This window comes from Schistocerca serialis, chromosome 2 (assembly GCF_023864345.2).
Source record: "Schistocerca serialis cubense isolate TAMUIC-IGC-003099 chromosome 2, iqSchSeri2.2, whole genome shotgun sequence".
Classification (NCBI taxonomy): domain Eukaryota; kingdom Metazoa; phylum Arthropoda; class Insecta; order Orthoptera; family Acrididae; genus Schistocerca; species Schistocerca serialis.
The window spans coordinates 1,020,138,821-1,020,156,185 of NC_064639.1; the positions used below are offsets into that span (position 1 = coordinate 1,020,138,821).

A 17,365-nucleotide genomic window follows, 5' to 3' on the forward strand; every position below is an offset into this window, starting at 1 on the left:
GTGGCAGTAGAATCGTTCTGCAGTCGGCCTCAGATGTCAGTTCTCTAAATTTCCTCAACAGTGGCTCGCGAAAATAGAATCGCCTTTCCTCTGGGGATTACAGTTTGAGTTTCCGAAGCATCTCCGTAATAGTTGCTTACTATTGGAATCCATCAGTAACAAATCTAGTACGACGACTATGAACTGCTCCGACTGACCTCAAATTTTACGAAAGTAACTCAGTACGCGTATATAGGGGAAGGATCAGTTATTGAATGTTTACGCGATTCTCAAACCTCACAGGAGCCATTAATATCTATTAAATAACTGGAACTATGTGTGGGGAATGATTAAAAGGAAGTTAACCACATGTAAGTACTGCAGGAAAGAGATTCTTTGGAAAAATTCTCAGGAGGCGTAGTTCACTCTCAAAGAAGTTAACTCACAAACTCCTTGTCCAAATAATAAGTTTTTTTAGTCACTCTGGGACCCTTACCGAATGGGATTTATATAGAAAACAGAAAAGCTCCAAATATCTTCAGCGCATTTCGCTATAAGCTCGGTTGGCAAGGGTGAAATGGAAGATGTTCACCCAGTTCCAATGGCAGGCGCTAAAAGGGAAAAGTACATTACGGTGTGGTTTACTACTGAAATTTCAAGAAGTTAGTTTCGTAGAAGAATCAGGCAATATGTTGCTTATACTTACGTGTACCACGAAATAAATCGTGAAGGGAAAATTAGAGCCATTTGAACTCACTTAACAACGATCGTTCTTTCCACGCCCCATCTGCAGCTGGAGTAGAAAAGGTCGAAACTGACAGTGACACCACACACCATAAGGTAGCTTGATGATTATCGATATACATGTAGTGTAAATGAGTATGATAATGGCTGGCAACTGTCATGAGAAACGCCGCAGTTGTGTAACTTTTTAAGACATTATTGTGACAGTCTCAGCTCATACTTGATAACTAGTTTCGCTCTCTAAACGATTTTCTTCAGATGTGAAAAATAAAATGAAGTAAAACGTTATAAATAAATATTTAACTAAATAATAGAGATTTAAAGTATTTAAACTTACAACTTCTTAAAATTAGACCTGATTATTCTAGAGTTTGTAAAGTGCAATTTCTTTAAAAATTATACTCTCATAATCTGTAAAGTAGAAGGAAAAGCTCTTTAGGACACCTATGACAACACTCAGTGGTAACTAGCATTTTGCTAGTGCCACACTGCATCATGAAGACCTTCGTGTCATCGGTGATCGGTAGGTAGGAGGAGGAGGAGGAGGAGGAAGAAGGTGGGATAGACAGCTAATGTTGTGCGGTGGTAAAGAAAGAAATATCGTCTAAAGGGAGTAATTAAATAAATTCAGGATACAGAAGATGTTTGATAATACTCATACATGAGACATCTTCTTAAAATTCGTGACTAAATCAAAAGATGGCTCTAAATCAGATACAGTTTTCAGAAATTTTAAATTTTAAGTATTTTCGTTCTACGTTTTCTGTTGCAATTTTAAGAGTTTCAAATTTTAAATATCTTCAGTCTCAGTTAACATGTCTGCTTAAATAGTTATTTACTAATGCTTTATTTTATTCTATTTTTACATCTGAATGTTATCATTACGTAACTGAAACCATTTCTCATTTGTGATTAACCGATACTGAGACTGTTACAGTTCTTATTTCAAAAATAGGTGTCTATGATTGGAGACGAAATTCCCGTGTAATGCTCCATAACGAAATGGAGACCTATCACATCACTGATAAGCTCTCATAAATCTGCTGCTATGATTTTAGCGTTGATTCTCCAACATTATAACCGGTTTAACTGATGTCTCTAAACAATGCTTAGCATTAATTTACCAACAGCTGTGCATTCCTTTTAAGTAAATTGTTAGTTAATTCTATCGTATATAAAGTAACACTAATATTCCTTGGAGAAAGGCCAGAGTTAATTCATTTCATTCATAGCATACTTGGAAAATATAACGTATACCTGTAGAAACTGATCAAAGTTGGTGCAAATTGTCATGTTTAAAATTTCTCATATGCCACATCCAGTCAATACTATCATCGTTTCATGTATGTTGGTCTTTAATTAAGCTAGTCCCAGTCTGTTCCTTGACATACGAAAGCAGCTGATGAACCCTCTCACCGGTTGCCTCTTATCGAGAAACTGTGTCAGTCGTTGGCAGTTAGAAGTTTATAGTCATTATCATTGACTGAAATGAGTCCATCTCACTTGCCAAATTAGTCTATATGCCCATTTCTCATCCAATAGTATGTTCTATTTATTTTTTTTACAATTTTTTTTCGGTAAAACCAAGGACTAGTAAATGCGTTTCTGCACTTGCTGTTTTTTAGGACTTACTAAGCCTGAGAAAAATATTTTGCAGAAATTTAACACGCCTGGTACATTTAAATCTACGTTCCAACACACTCGCATCTAAAACTTCAATAATACTTAAGGTAGCTTCATCTACATCCTTATTTACACATTTTCGTGCCATTTTTACGAATTTGACACTACAAAAGCACGCACAAACCAGAAATTTGGCTTTAATTACAGCATAAACTATATGAAACTCACAGTCACGGTGACATTATCTATGTTTATGACTTACAAAGAGCTTAAGAGCATTTGTGTTTTGTTATTGGACAGGCGTGCCAACTCCGAAAACAAAATTTCTCCCAAACTGAAAATTTTGAATATAAAACAGATATGTCACTTTATCTCCAAAGCAAGAACTAATCAATACTTGTCTTGTAAATAAAACTGCCTTTTCCTGCTGCTAGTTACTTTATTTATCCCATACGCGCTTCGCATTTTTCTGTTCTAAGGCATCATCAGTGGGATCTGTACCGATGCAGTTTTGTTAGTTTTAGATTATTAAACGGTTCACTTCGCGATAATTTTTTTTTGTAAAAAAGTAATTACTTACGATTTGCTGATCTGAATTTCGTCACATCTGGTCTGAAGGTCGCACTACTACTATTATCACTGCCATATATTCACATCTTTGTGTTCTGGCCTTCCTCACACTGTTCACCATGTTTCTCACTTTGTTTTGTGGTGTACTATTGTTCTTTTGTCAGTCGATACAACTGTTTCGTTGTACACTGTTTTTCACAACGTAAATATTGCGACTCCACTATGTGTTTCATCTTCTTTGGTATGTTTACCTATTTGTTGCCAACCTAACGAAGTCTATGTTCGGGACTAACTTTTGTTTATGATGTTTATACCGTGTGTGTGCATGAGTGAGAGAGAGAGGGGGATAGTGCGAAAGAAATTTTTTTTTGGGGGGGGGGGGGAAGACAAGATCTGATCTGTCATTTTGATGGCGATTTTTTAATTTAGCAGATGGAAACACATGAGAATTAACTATTTTTTAACCCGAAACATTTTCATTGTGGGCCAATGTTACCTTAACCTAGTTAACACAAGGAGTCGATAGTTACTCGCGACCATAGGTGTGGCACTAAAATTCGCTACGCCTGAGCTTTGCGTGGCACTGAAGAGCAACAGTGATCTGGCACAGAGACCTATCTTCACAGGACGATCTTCTGTATATAGTACACATGTAATCAGATTTATATTTAAATAATTCTTCTCAGAGCCAAAAGACAATGAATATTAGAACGAACCTCAGTATTTGTTAGTTCAAAACAGAAGGATCCAGCTTATTAAATGGTGAGATCCTCTCCAAGATCTTGAGAGAAAAAATGTGGTCAACGCTGTTATTCAAGATATTCACATCTGAAGAGTAGGTACTCTTCAATCAAAAGGCAGAACACCTTGATTCCACATATTAATATAGGAAATCACTGTCTAGTAAGTGTTATTACTGACGAGAGAGTGACATCCAGAATATCACCTTAGAATCGGCGAGACAACACTAGCAAACGTGTACAAGCTAGCAAAAGCCTATTGGTAATCTGAACATCTACTACTTTTCCTTTAATCAAATATCTGCTCGAATGTAGGCAATTTTAATAGCCATCATACAATGTGGAAATACAGTATAACACCACTGGTCACAAAGGTATCGTACTTGGGTATCGTACATGCGGAATGGGCAGAAGAAATCAATGTATTTTAAATTTTTGATGTAAAGGATAGGGGTACATTGAGGCCTGCAATATGGAAAATATATACAAAAATGCTCATATGTGTGTGAAATCCTATGGGACTTAACTGCTAAGGTCATCAGTCCCTAAGCGTAGACACTACTTAACCTAAATTATCCTAAGGACAAATACACACACCCATATCCGAGGGAGGACTCGAACCTCCGCCGGAACCAGCCGCACAGTCCCTGACGGCAGCGCCCTAGACCGCTCGGCTAATCCCGCGCGGCGAAAAGATATACAACCAAGATCTCTGCATCTAGTCACGAAACTCCCAAAACCAACATATCAATATATCCAGGAAAGTTCGAAGTAAGTCTCCAAAAAATTAACATCATGTAGGAAGTAAGGTGTCAGATCCCAGTTATTCAATCCATTCGTAGGCCACGATGGAACTTTCGAAGGGCAAACTGGGATACCTTTTTCGAGGAACTTGACCTGGTAATGTATACTTGCTTCACCTAAACATTATGACAAATTTATTGGTACTGTAATCACGACTGCAAAGAAATTCTTACCAAGGGGATGCCATAAGGAATATATTCCAGTGTGATGCCATGAAATGGAAGAAATTTATGAATCATGGATTTCGGCCCAGATCTAACTCATGAACTGCTGCGAGAACTGAATTAGAAAAAAACCGAGCTGTATTTTAAGAAATCAAGTCGTCAGTCCTAGAGATAGCAGAAGAAGCTGGGTGGCACCAGCCCACCAAATCGGGTAGATTATTCTGTAGCACCACTGAAAATAGCAAACAGGACTGTTTCACTTTCGTAAGCCCTGCGAGATAAAAAGCAACTTATAAAAGTAAAAAAAAAATGAGTTTAATAAACTTTGTCAATTAACACCTGTTGATACAGAATTGTCACACGATTCCATACTGGTGGAATTAGAAACAGTTCTCCAGAATGAAAATAGAGGCAAAACTCGTGATTCTGATGGGATGCATCGTGAGTTTGTAATTCTCTACGCGAAGGGGGCTAGGGCATGGTTATTCAAAATTTTACATCGTCCTAAAATAGGGATATGTACGAAAAAGTTTCAAAATAACAAAAAGTTATCGTTGTTCAGGAGCCAGAGAAACGTGCGAATTAGATGGAAAGTTGCCGTCTGACAGCACTTCTCAGCTTTGGCCACAAACTTTTGGAGAAACTTTTATTAAATGGGAGAAGCATAAGAACCCAGGAAAATATGCCTTTAGAATCAGCAGATTCCTGACCAAACAAGAGCTGAACAGACCACGTTCTAAGCCTGTCTACACAGTTTAAATCTGTATTTCAGAAACAACTGTAGAGATCCGTAGTCCTTGTCGACTGACGCTTACGACGCAGTGCGGTAAGAAGTATTCTTCTGTACGTTCACCACACTCATCATTAAACATACTAAACTGAGAATAATCTATTGCATATCTCAGACAGGCGCTTGCGAGTAGTCGCTTATCTCATAAGCAAAGAAAGGCAACTAAATGATGGAATCTTCTTGGGTCAGTATTATTCCCAACACTTTTCGAACTTCATATTTCTGAAATACCTGAAATCAAGCAGTTTGGATACGCCAAGTATTTAGGACTGGGTGTTCAGTACTAGAAGTTTAAAAGTGCCGAAAACACTCTACTGATAACCTCTATAAAATACAAAAATATGCACCAAAAATAATGAATTAACCTCTACTTCCAATCGACAAAGATATTCCTGGGTTGACTCAAAACTGACCCCTTTCCGGAAGTGTATCTCTGCCACTGGCCCAATAGCCTGCTGACAGCAACTTCACTGCTGACAGTGAATGGCCTAAAATCTGATCTATGAATATTCCAGCTGCAGTTTGACGTCTTATCGACCCTCTATCGAGACCCAAGGACTTTGAACTCCACAATATCAGTGGAATAATTAAATCGCATCAGAACACGATATCGACTGTGTGCTTAAAACCTACACGAATGGGGTAAGCAGTCCAGCCCCAGATGTGATTGTAGAGCACTGAACCAAACTATTCGGCACATTGCCGAGGAGAGGAAATTGAGAACCTACTTGGAATAACTTTTTCATGTCTACGCCATCAAGTCTTGACTTGGTAAGGAGACAGGACATAAACTTACGACACCTATTTGTTAGTTTGATGTATAATTTGTATTTATCTCTTCTTTCGCTCGTTGAATTTCCGCTTTGGTTCAAATGGCCCTGAGCACTATGTGACTTAACTTCTGATGTCATCAGTCCCCCAGAAATTAGAACTATTTAAACCTAACTAACCTAAGGACATTACACACATTCATGCCCGAAGCAGGATTCGAACCTGCGACCGTAGAGGTCGCGCGGTTCCAGACTGTAGCGCCTACAACCGCTCGGCCACTCTGGCCGGCTATTTTCGCTATATTTCATGCGTAGTGCAATACACTAAACAAGTAAACAGTAGAAAGAAGCTTTCCGATAAGAAACGAGATACACCAGTGAAACCAACTTTTTAACGCTCAAGACACTTTTAGTCATCTCAGAAGTGGTGTTAGCTTGTGACATACCTTGCTGACGAACTCGAGGAGGATGCGACTCTCAACACCATCCAGTACATTGGACTCGGTTTTGAGTATGACGTATGGCGGGTAGTTGATTGTAGCGAAAACCAACTGGCGGCCCTCCATGTCCGCCATTCTGTCTGGGAAAAGATCCGCTGACGGCGGCTCCAGGCCACGCCCCCGCCGCCACTGGGCCACCACCAGCTCATCCCGCCACGTCTCTTCACCTGTGAACTTCATAGTCACCAGCTCAAAGCTGGCGAAGGATATCAGTATTTTCACTGAACATCTCCAAGCAAATGCAACTACCTAAGCTGAAGACAGCTGATTTTTATGATTTCAGTATATCTGTTCTGTATTTGAAGACTGCAAATTGATGGAAGCATTATTATCAATTCAGCGGACGAAACATTCAAATGAAACTATATAATTTCAGAGACCATGTTAACTCTCAAAAATCTATGATGTATATATGCAGACTGAAGCGCCGAGTGAAAATCTGTACTAAGGCCAGGATTCGTACTCGGGTCACCTGGTCAGCAGGCAGATACAACAATCACTTTGCCATCCTGGCACAGCGGCATTGCACAACTGCCTGTACTGACCTACCATACGTCCATCCTCAATTCAGTGCTGTTCGTGTTTAGTGGGAATACCAAATGGACCCGAGGATTATGAGTAGCGTCTTAGATTAGTAGTCACAACGTCGTCTGCCTCGGGTTTAAAGTCCGCCATCGCTCAAATTTTGAATAAAAATCACCATTGGCGGCCGAAGACTACCGGCATAAGAAGTCACCCTCAATCTGCCAACAGCCTTGTTACAGAGGGTGGAGGAACGGACAGAGGTTCAGGGGTCTCTCTTGTCCTTGGGTTGAGAAACTGCTACTAAAGGCAGAAGAATCTGCAGTGATCAATGGCATGAGGATGCAGAGGGCAATGGGAACCAGTGCATTTAAGACACATAACGTGTTTCCACGGGACACATGGACTGTAATTGAAAAAGTGTCGTGATGATCTCTCCACTGGCAAAAGATTCCGGAATAGTCCCCCATTCGGAACTCCGGGAATGGACTGCCAAGTGGTAGGTGACCACGAGAAAAAGATTGAATAATTAACGGCGAGATAACGTTCTACGAGTCGGGACGTGGAATGTCAGAAGCCGGAAAGTGGTAGGGAAGCTATAAAATCTGAAAAGAGAAATGCAAAAGCTAAATCTAGATACAGTAGGGGTCGGTGAAAAGAAATGGAAAGAACACAAGGATTTAAGAACCTTCAACATCGCAGCGCGTCAGCAATCGTTGGTTAATATATTAAAAAAAAAAAAAACTAAAAACCCGCCTCGATTGTGAAAAACGCACCTAGTGTTAAGTGTTAACCCAGGTAGAAGACACAATAGTTGACTTGAAAATCGGTCTAAATTATGCCAAAATGCCTAACGAGAAACAAAACCGATCGGCTTATGAGGCCTACAAAATCATGGGTAAAGAGGATAACACAAATAAGGTTTTAAGGAGTATTAACTGCAAACTAATACAAAATGATGCTATTGTCACTAAAGCTGATAAGGGAAACTCCGTAGTTTTATCCACAAAGCAAGCATACATAGACAAGACCGAAGCTTTTTTCAATGACAACGGGATAGTTATGCTTAACAAAGACCCCACTATTACTCTCCAAAAAGAAATTAGAACTGGGGTCCAAAATACTAAAAATTTGATAGCAGAGTTCCGAAAGAAGGGGCTGATAAACATAAATTCCAAGCCCCTTAAATTGAGAAGCCGGTTTAAAGTTCATAAGTTAAATCACCCAATTCGCCTTATCGTTAACAGTACGGGAAGTGCCTATCATAAGCTGGCGAGATACTTGCATACTAAGATTAAAGAAAATTTCGTTTTTAGTAAAAACTATTCCGTTAAAAATTCCATTCATTTAGCTACCAGTTTACGCGAGGTATCTTGTTCTGAAGATTCTAAACTAGTATCGTTTGACGTAACAAGTTTATACACTGATGTACCGGTCGACCACACACTGCAAATACTAGCGTGTAATTTACGTCACCATAAAAAACTTTTGGATAAAGAGGTCAACGAGTTGATGATTCTGCTACGAATCGTTTTAAAACACAACTACTTTACATTTAATGAGAGATTTTACTTACAACCAGCAGGTTTGTCTATTGGAAGACCCCTAGCTGGGATTTTATCAGAAATTTTTATCAACTACTTAGAGTCTGATTTTTTTGCCAGTGACAGAGAGATTCTTAGGAGAATAAAATTTTAGAAAAGATAAGTTGACGACATTCTATTAGTCATTGATGGTTCTCAAAATGATGTAGACCATATTTTTTCGATTTTTAATGAGCTTCACCATAATATCAGCTTTACAATTGAGCGAGAATTCGATACTAGATCCTTAAATTTTTTGGACCTCACTTTAACTGTGGTTGACAACCGCATTAAATTTAATATTTTTCGGACAAATACGTTTTCCGAAAATATTATACCTGCAGACTCGGCCTATCCGTACGCCCGTAAGATGGCCTTTTTTCATTCTAATATTCATCGAGTTACAGCTATCCGTCTTGCACCAGATGCGGTAGGAACTGAACTGGTCACACTTGAGAATATTGCTATAAATAATGGCTATAGGCCTCAGTTGGTAAGACAGGTGTATAACAAGAAAATAAATAAAAATAATATTACTTCCTCCACCTTAGGGGATGCGTTAGATGACAAACAGGTGCCGACGATATCTGTCCCTTACATAGGCAATATAAAATACAAATTGGGGTGTTTACTCAGAGCCCATAATTTCAGAGCCGCCTATTCTACTAATAATAGTTTACATAGGAATTTAATTCACTCCTTGCAGAGTAGGAGCGGTAAACTTTATATATAAAACTACATGCGGGGATTGTCCAAAATTTTACATCGGGTAAACAGGACGAGCTCTGGGTCTCAGGCATAAAGAGAATATTCCTACTAGAAGCGGTGACGGTACTAAGGGCTCTTCTTACGCGGAACACCTCGTGCAAACGGCTCATGCGCCGAGCCCTCCAGTTAATATCGAATTACTTCATGCCGAGGTTAAGGGCTTAAAACTGGATGTTTTGGAAGAAATGCTGCTGTTTCTTATTTATACAAATAATATGTCTTCTAGTATTACAGGTGATTCAAAAATATTTCTGTTTGCTGATGAAACCAGCTTTGTAGTGAAGGATCTTGTGTGTAATATTGAAACATTATCAAATAATGTAGTTCATGAAATAAGTTCGTGGCTTGTGGAAAATAATTTGATGCTAAATGACAGTAAGACTCAGTTTTTACAGTTTCTAACTCACAATTCTTCAAGAACTGATATTTTGATCAGACAGCATGGGCATATTATAAGGGAGACGGAACAGTTCAAGTTCCTAGGCGATCGGATAGATAGTAAGCTGTTGTGGAAAGTCCATGTTCAGGATCTTGTTCAGAAACTAAATGCTGCTTTATTTAACATTAGAACAGTATCTGAAATAAGTGACATTTCAACACGAAAAGTAGTCTACTTCGCATATTTTCATACACTTACGTCATATGGTATTATTTTTTGGAGTAATTCTTCTGATTCAAAACGGGTATTTTTGGCTCAAAAGCGGGCTGTTCGAGCTATATGTGGTGTAAGTTCGAGAACCTTTTGTCGACCCCTATCCAATAGTCAGGGAAATCTGTCATTGCCCTCACAGTATATATTTTCTTCAATGTCGTTTGTTGTTAGTAATATTAGCTTATTCCCAAGAGTTAGCAGCTTTCACTCAGTTAATACTAGGCAGAAATCAAATCTGAATGTGGAATGCATTTCCTTGACTCTTGTGCAGAAAGGAGTGCACTATTCTGCTGCATCCATTTTCAATAAGCTATCACAAGAACTCAAAAATCTTAGCAGTAGCCCAAACGCTTTTAAGTCCAAACTGAAGAGTTTCCTCATGGCTCACTCCTTCTATTCTGTCGAGGAGCTCCTGGAAGAGCTGAAAAATTAAGCAAATTCCAGTGTTACAGTGTTGATTTTCTTTATTTAAACTTACGAATTGTCGCCTGAATACTTTTCTTGTATTTCATTTTATCTGTTTCTATTATCGTGTTATAATTTCATGTATTGACTCGTTCCATGACCATGGAGACTTCTCCTTAATTTGGTCCCACGGAACAATAAATAAATAAATAAATGCAGATCTTTAAGCATCTGCAGCATGTTAAAGACAATATCCTTAACGACCAACTCCTACTAAGAAATAGAAAATTTTGTGAAGGTTTCGCGCCTTTACTTTGTTCTTCATACTTGTAAATCTGATCATCTGCGGATTATCACATGCGCGCGCTGATTGGCGATAGCGGTTGGTCAAGCTGTTCATCTTCTTTCTTTTTATCCTCATTTTCCTTTTACGATGAAGGTGATTTTCGCCCGTTGAACACCTCACGTTTTATCCCTATATCTTTATTACCATGGCGTCTAAAGGATTACGTCCCCTCAGCTCCCCCCCCCCCCCCCCAGGCTAACAGCTGGCTTTAAGTATAGTTTTTAAGAGTTCATCCTGTTGTCATAGGTAGCTTCATATATAAGTTTCTTTGCTAGCATAAGCAACCGTGTGGGGTTAATTTTAGGTTTCATCTCCTATTTAGCTCGTCTCTTGTTCTATCCATTCCATTTTTTGATATACGTTGATCCACGGTTGGGAATATGTGGGCTATTTAGCCCCGACCCATGTATAAACTTTCTCGTATTCGTATGTGCATGCTCATTCAAGTAACTTCCCTTGTCTTGCGCATGTGCGTAGATAGCGGGTCAGGCTTGTAAGTGAGCGACCATTTTTAGCTGCAGTTTATGGCAGGTCATGGCCCATCGAACTTAGGCCGGTGTGAGGTGAAGCGTACACCATTAAGTAGTGGTTTTGACTTTGTACATATGTACTGTTTGTGTTTCCTTTTCTTTTTCGTTTATAAATGCATAGCTATGGTGTTCTTTTAATCATTGACAACGGTATTCTTAGGCACTTGTGGGTTTTATTGTTGTTCTGAAGAAGTTGTAGTTATCTACGCCGAAACCTGGATTAACACTTAACACTAGGTGCTCTTTTCGCAATCGAGGCGGGTTTTTAATTATTTTCTTTTTTTTTTAACACAAGGATTTCTGGTCAAATGAGTATAGGGTAATATCAGCATCAGCAGAAAATAGTATAACGGCAGTAGTATTCGTTATGAATCGGGAGGTAGGGCAGAGAGTGTTTTTTTGCGAACAGTTCAGTGATAGGGCTGCTCTTACGAGAACAGGCAGCAAACTAACACCGATAACTGTAGTTCACAGACCGTCGTTGCAAGCTGAAGATAAAAAGATAGAGGAAGTATATGAGGGTATTGAAAGCGTAATACAGTACGTAAAGGGAGATCAAAATGTAGTAGACATGGGATAATGGAATGCAGCTGTAGGGTAAGGACTAGAAGACAAAGTCACAGGAAACTATAGGCTTGGGACAAGGAATGAGAGGGAAAAAAGACTACATGAATTCTGTAACAAATTTCACCCAGTAATAGCGGAAAACCTGTTCAAGAATAAGAAGAGGAGGAGGTATACTTGTAAATGTCCGGGTTATACGGGAAGATGTCAGTTGTATTACATCATGGTCAGACAGAAATTTCGAAATCAGATACTGGATTTCAAGGCGTATCCACGAGCAGATGTAGACTCAAATCACAATATAGTAGTGATGAAGAATTGGCTGAAGCTTAAGATATTAGTCAGGAAGAATCAAAACGCAAAGAAATGGAATGCAGAAATAATAAGGAATGACGAGATACGCTTGAAATTCCCTAAGGCTATAGATACAGCAATATGGAATAGCCCAGTAGGCAGTACGATTGAAAGGAATGGACATCTCTCAAAAGGGCAATCACAGATGTTGCAAAGAAAAACATAGGTACCAAGAGCGTAACTGTGAAGAAACCGTGGGTAGCAGAAAAATAATTCAGTTGATCGATGGAAGAAGGAAGTACAAAAACGTTAAGATTATTTCACGAATACAGAAATGCAAGTCGCTGAGGACTGAAATAAACAGCAAGTGCGGGAAAGTTAAGATGAAATGGCTGCATGAAAAATGTGAAGAAATGGACAATGAAATGACTGTTGGAAGAACTTACTCAGCATATAGGAAAGACAACACAACCTTCGGTGAAACCAAAAACAAGGGTGGTAACATTTAGAGTTCAACAGGAATTCTACTGTTAAATGCAGAGGAGACAGCAGATAGTGGGAAAGAGTACATTGAAGGCATCTATGAGGGGGAAGAGTTGTCCCTTGTGACAGAAGAAGAAACAGAAGTTGATTCAGAAGAGATAATAGATTAGAATCAGATTTTAAGAGAACTCTGCAGGACTTAAGATCAAAAAGGCAGAAGGGATAGATAACATTCCATGAAAATTTCTAAAATATTTGGGGAAGTGGTAAAGAAAGAATCTTCCCGTTGTTGTTTGTACTGTGTGAGTAGGGCGACAAACTACCTTACTTTCTGAAAAATATCATCCACACAATTCCGAAGACTGCAAGAGCTGACAAGTGCGAGAATTATCACACAATCAGATTACCAGCTCACGAATCAAAGTTACTCACTACATAATAAACAGAAGATTGGAAAAGAAAAACGGAGAACTGTTAGATGACGATCAGTTTTTATAAAAAGTAAAGGCACCAGAGAGGCCAATATGACACTGTGGTTGACAGGGGACAGAGATTGAAGGAAAATCAGGACATGCTCATAGGATTTATTGACATGGAAAAATTGTTCGACAATGCAAAATGCTGCTGTGCGTTTCAAATTCTGAGAAAGAATGGGGTTAAGCTACAGACAGAGACAGGTAATACAGAACACGTACTAGAGCCAAGAGGGCCAAGAGCGAAGTGCTCACATTAAAAATGGTGTAAAGCAGGGATGTAGTCTTTCGCCCCTACTGTTCGATGTGAGTCGAAGAATCAATGATGGAAGTAAAGGAAAGGCTCAGGAGAGCAATTAAAATTCAAAGTGAGAGGATGTCAATGGTACGCTTCGGTGATGACATTGCTAACCTCAGTAAAACTGAAGAGATGGCTGCTATGGCCGAGCGGTTCTAGGCACTTCAGTCCGGAACCGCGCTGCTGCTGCGGGCGCAGGTTCGAATCCTGCCTCGGGCGTGGATGTGTGTGACGTCCTTAGGTTATTTAGGTTTAAGTCGTTCTAAGTCTAGGGGACTGATGACCTCAGATGTTGAGTCCCATAGTGCTTAGAGCCATTTGAACCATTTGAAACTTAAGGAAAATTACATGTTCTCCTGTATGAAATAAACAGTCTAACAAGTACAGAATATGAATTGACAGTAAATTGAAGAAAGACGAAAGTAATGAGATGTAGCAGAAATGAGGACAGTGTGAAACTTAACATCATGATTGATGGCCACGAAGTAGATGAAGTTAAGGAAATCGTTTACCCAAGCAGCAAAATAACGAACGAAGGACGGAGCAAGAAGAACTTCGAAAGCAGACTAGCACAGGCAAAAAGGGAATTCCTGGCCAACAGAAGCCTATAGTATCAAACATAGTCCTTAATTTGAGGAAGAAATTTCTGACAATGCACGTTTGGTGCACAGAACTGTATGGTAGTGAAACATGGTCTATGGGAAAACCGGAACAGAAGAGAATCGAAGCATTTAAGATATGATGCTACAGACGAAAGTTGAAAATTAATTGGACTGACAAGGTACTGAATGTGGAGGTTTTCCGCAGAATCGGAGAGGAAATGAATATATGGAAAATACTGACAAGGCGAAGGTACAAAATGGTTCAAATAGTTCTAAGCACTATCGGACTTAACATCTGAGGTCATCAGTCCCCTAGACTTAGAACTACTTAAACCTAACTAACCTAAGGACATCACACACATCCATACCCAAGGCAGGATTCGAATCTGCGACCGTAACAGCAACGCGGTTCCGGAGGACTGAAGCGCCTAGAACAGCTCGGTCACAGAGGCTGGCTGAGAAGGTACAAGATGATAGGAGATCTTATAAGAGATCACGACTTTCTATGCACATCTTCTACATTATCTACATCGTCACTGTCAGAGACATTTTCTGTAAAAGACAGCTACTGGCACAACATGTCAGCAGTACAAGGTTAACGATATAAAGTCAGTTTGCTGTAATAATATTTCTGTTACTGATAAATCAGATATATGTACAGTATTTAACAACCATTTTCTGAGCATTGCTGGTGAATTAATTAAAAATTTAGTATCTACAGGAAATCATATAAATTTCTTAGCAAATGCCTTTCCGAGATTGACGTCAGAAATACTCCTCTGTGATACAGACAAGAGGGAGATTGAGACAATAATCAAATCACTGAAGACTAAGGACTCTCATGGTTATGATGGAGTGTCTAGTAGAATATGAAAGTACTGTGCTGCACATGTTAGCCCTGTATTTAGCCATATTTTTAATTTTTCCTTTAGATATGGTCAGTTTCCTGAGCGATTAAAGTACTCAGTAGTAAAGCCGCTTTATAAAAAGGGAGAAAGGGATAATGTAGATAATTTTAGACCTATTTCTATGCCATCAGTGTTTGCAAAAGTTATCGAAAAGGCTGTGTATGTAAGGTTGATTGATCATTTTATATCACACGATTTGCTATCAAATGCACAGTTCGACTTTACAAGTCGTTTGACAATTGAAAATGCTATATTCTCTTTTCTCTGTGAGGTACTGGATGGGCTAAACAAAAAGTTTCGAACGCTTGGCGTATTTTTTTTTTTTAACAAAGGCATTTGACTGTGTTGATCACACAATATTGCCCCAGAAGTTGGACCATTACGGAATAAGGGGAGTAGCTCACAATTGGTTCACCTCTTACTTTAGCAACAGGCAGCAAAAGGTCATTATTCACAATGTTGATAACGGCTGTTGTGTGCAACATTGACTCGGTTTAAGTAGAGCAGTACATGACCTCAGTTCATGGCTTGTAGAAAATAAACTAACGTTAAATCACAGTAAGACTCAGTTTTTACAGTTCCTAACACACAATTCAACAAAACCTGACGCTTTAATCTCACAGAACGGGCATATGATTAGTGAAACTGAACAGTTCAAATTCCTAGGTGTACAGATAGATAGTAAGCTGTTGTGGAAAGCCCACGTTCAGGATCATGTTCAAAGACTTAATACTGCCATTTTCACATTTCGAACGGTATCGAAAGTGAGTGATATTTCGACACGTAAATTAGTCTGCTTTGCTTAGTTTCATTCACTTATGTCGTTTGGTATTATGTTTTGGGGTAACTCTTCCCACTCTAGAAGGATATTTTTGGATCAGAAACGGGCGGTTCGGGCAATAAGTGGTGTGCGTTCACGAACCTCTTGTCGACCTCTTTTCACGAGTCTGGGTATTTTGACATTGGCCTCTCAATTCTCATTGTATTGCTGATAGCGTTTGCTTAAACTTATGGACTGATTTTCTTTCAGGTTCATGAACATTTAATTTTATCTGTTATTACTTTTTATGTTGTAAGTTCATGTACTGACACGTTCCATGACCTTGGAGATTTGCTCCTCAATGTGGTCCTACGGAACTTGACATTTAAACAAATAAATAAAAAATCTTAATGTCCTTATTGTTTGCCAGTCAGTTTCATCGAGATTAACAGGTCAAACTTCAGTCAAAACCAAAAATGCGTCATTTTCCCCATCAGATATTTCCGCGCTGCTGTCATTCAGAAGGGCATTCTAACTGCTCCCCAGTTAATATTTTATACATTTCCTTGATGTACTGAAATAACTGCTATTTCAGTTTTCCATTATAGGTGTTGTTGTTGTTGTGGTCTTCAGTCCTGAGACTGGTTTGATGCAGCTCTCCATGCTACTCTATCCTGTGCAAGCTTCTTCATCTCCTAGTAACTACTGCAACCTACATCCTTCTGAATCTGCTTAGTGTATTAATCACTCGGTCTCCCTCTACGATTTTTACCCTCCACGATGCCCTCCAATTCTAAATTGCTGATCCCTTGATGCCTCAGAACATGTTCTACCAACCTCTTCTAGTCAAGTTGTGCCACAAACTTCTCTTCTCCCCAATCCCATTCAATACCTCCTCAGTAGTTATATGATCTACCCATCTAATCTTCAGAATTCTTCTGTAGCACCACATTTCAAAAGCTTCTATTCTCCTCTTGTCCAAACTATTTATCGTCGATGTTTCACTTCCATACATCGCTACGCTCCCTACAAATACTTTCAGAAACGACTTCCTGACACTTAAATCTACACTCGATGTTAACATATTTCTCATCTTCAAAAACGTTTCATTTGCCATTGCCAGTCTACATTTGATATCTTCTCTACTTCGACCATCATCAGTCCTTTACTACTTTAAGTGTCTCATTTCCTAATCTAATTCCCTCAGCATCACCAGATTTAATTTGACTACATTCCATTACCCTCGTTTTGCTTTTGTTGATGTTCACCTTATATCCTCCTTTCATGACACTGTCCATTCCGTTCAACTGCTCTTCCAAGTCCTTTGCTGTCTCTGACAGAATTACAATGTCATCGGCGAACCTCGAAGTTTTCATTTCTTCTCCATGGAATTCAGTACCTACTCCGAACTGTTCTTTTGCTTCCTTTACTGCTTGCTCAATATACAGATTGCATAACATCGGAGAGAGGCTACTACACTGTCTCACTCCCTT

At 39.1% G+C, this 17,365-nt stretch overlaps 1 protein-coding gene across 1 annotated transcript in view; it reads right to left on the reverse strand.

Moving 5' to 3' along the window:
- The window catches only part of LOC126456598 (glutamate receptor 1-like), a 145,629-nt gene that overhangs the window by 122,924 nt on the left and 5,340 nt on the right, over positions 1-17,365 (reverse strand). The window contains exon 2 of the mRNA XM_050092343.1: positions 6,631-6,880. Coding sequence (XP_049948300.1) covers positions 6,631-6,880 — 250 coding nt within the window. The remainder of the gene's footprint in view (positions 1-6,630; positions 6,881-17,365) is intronic.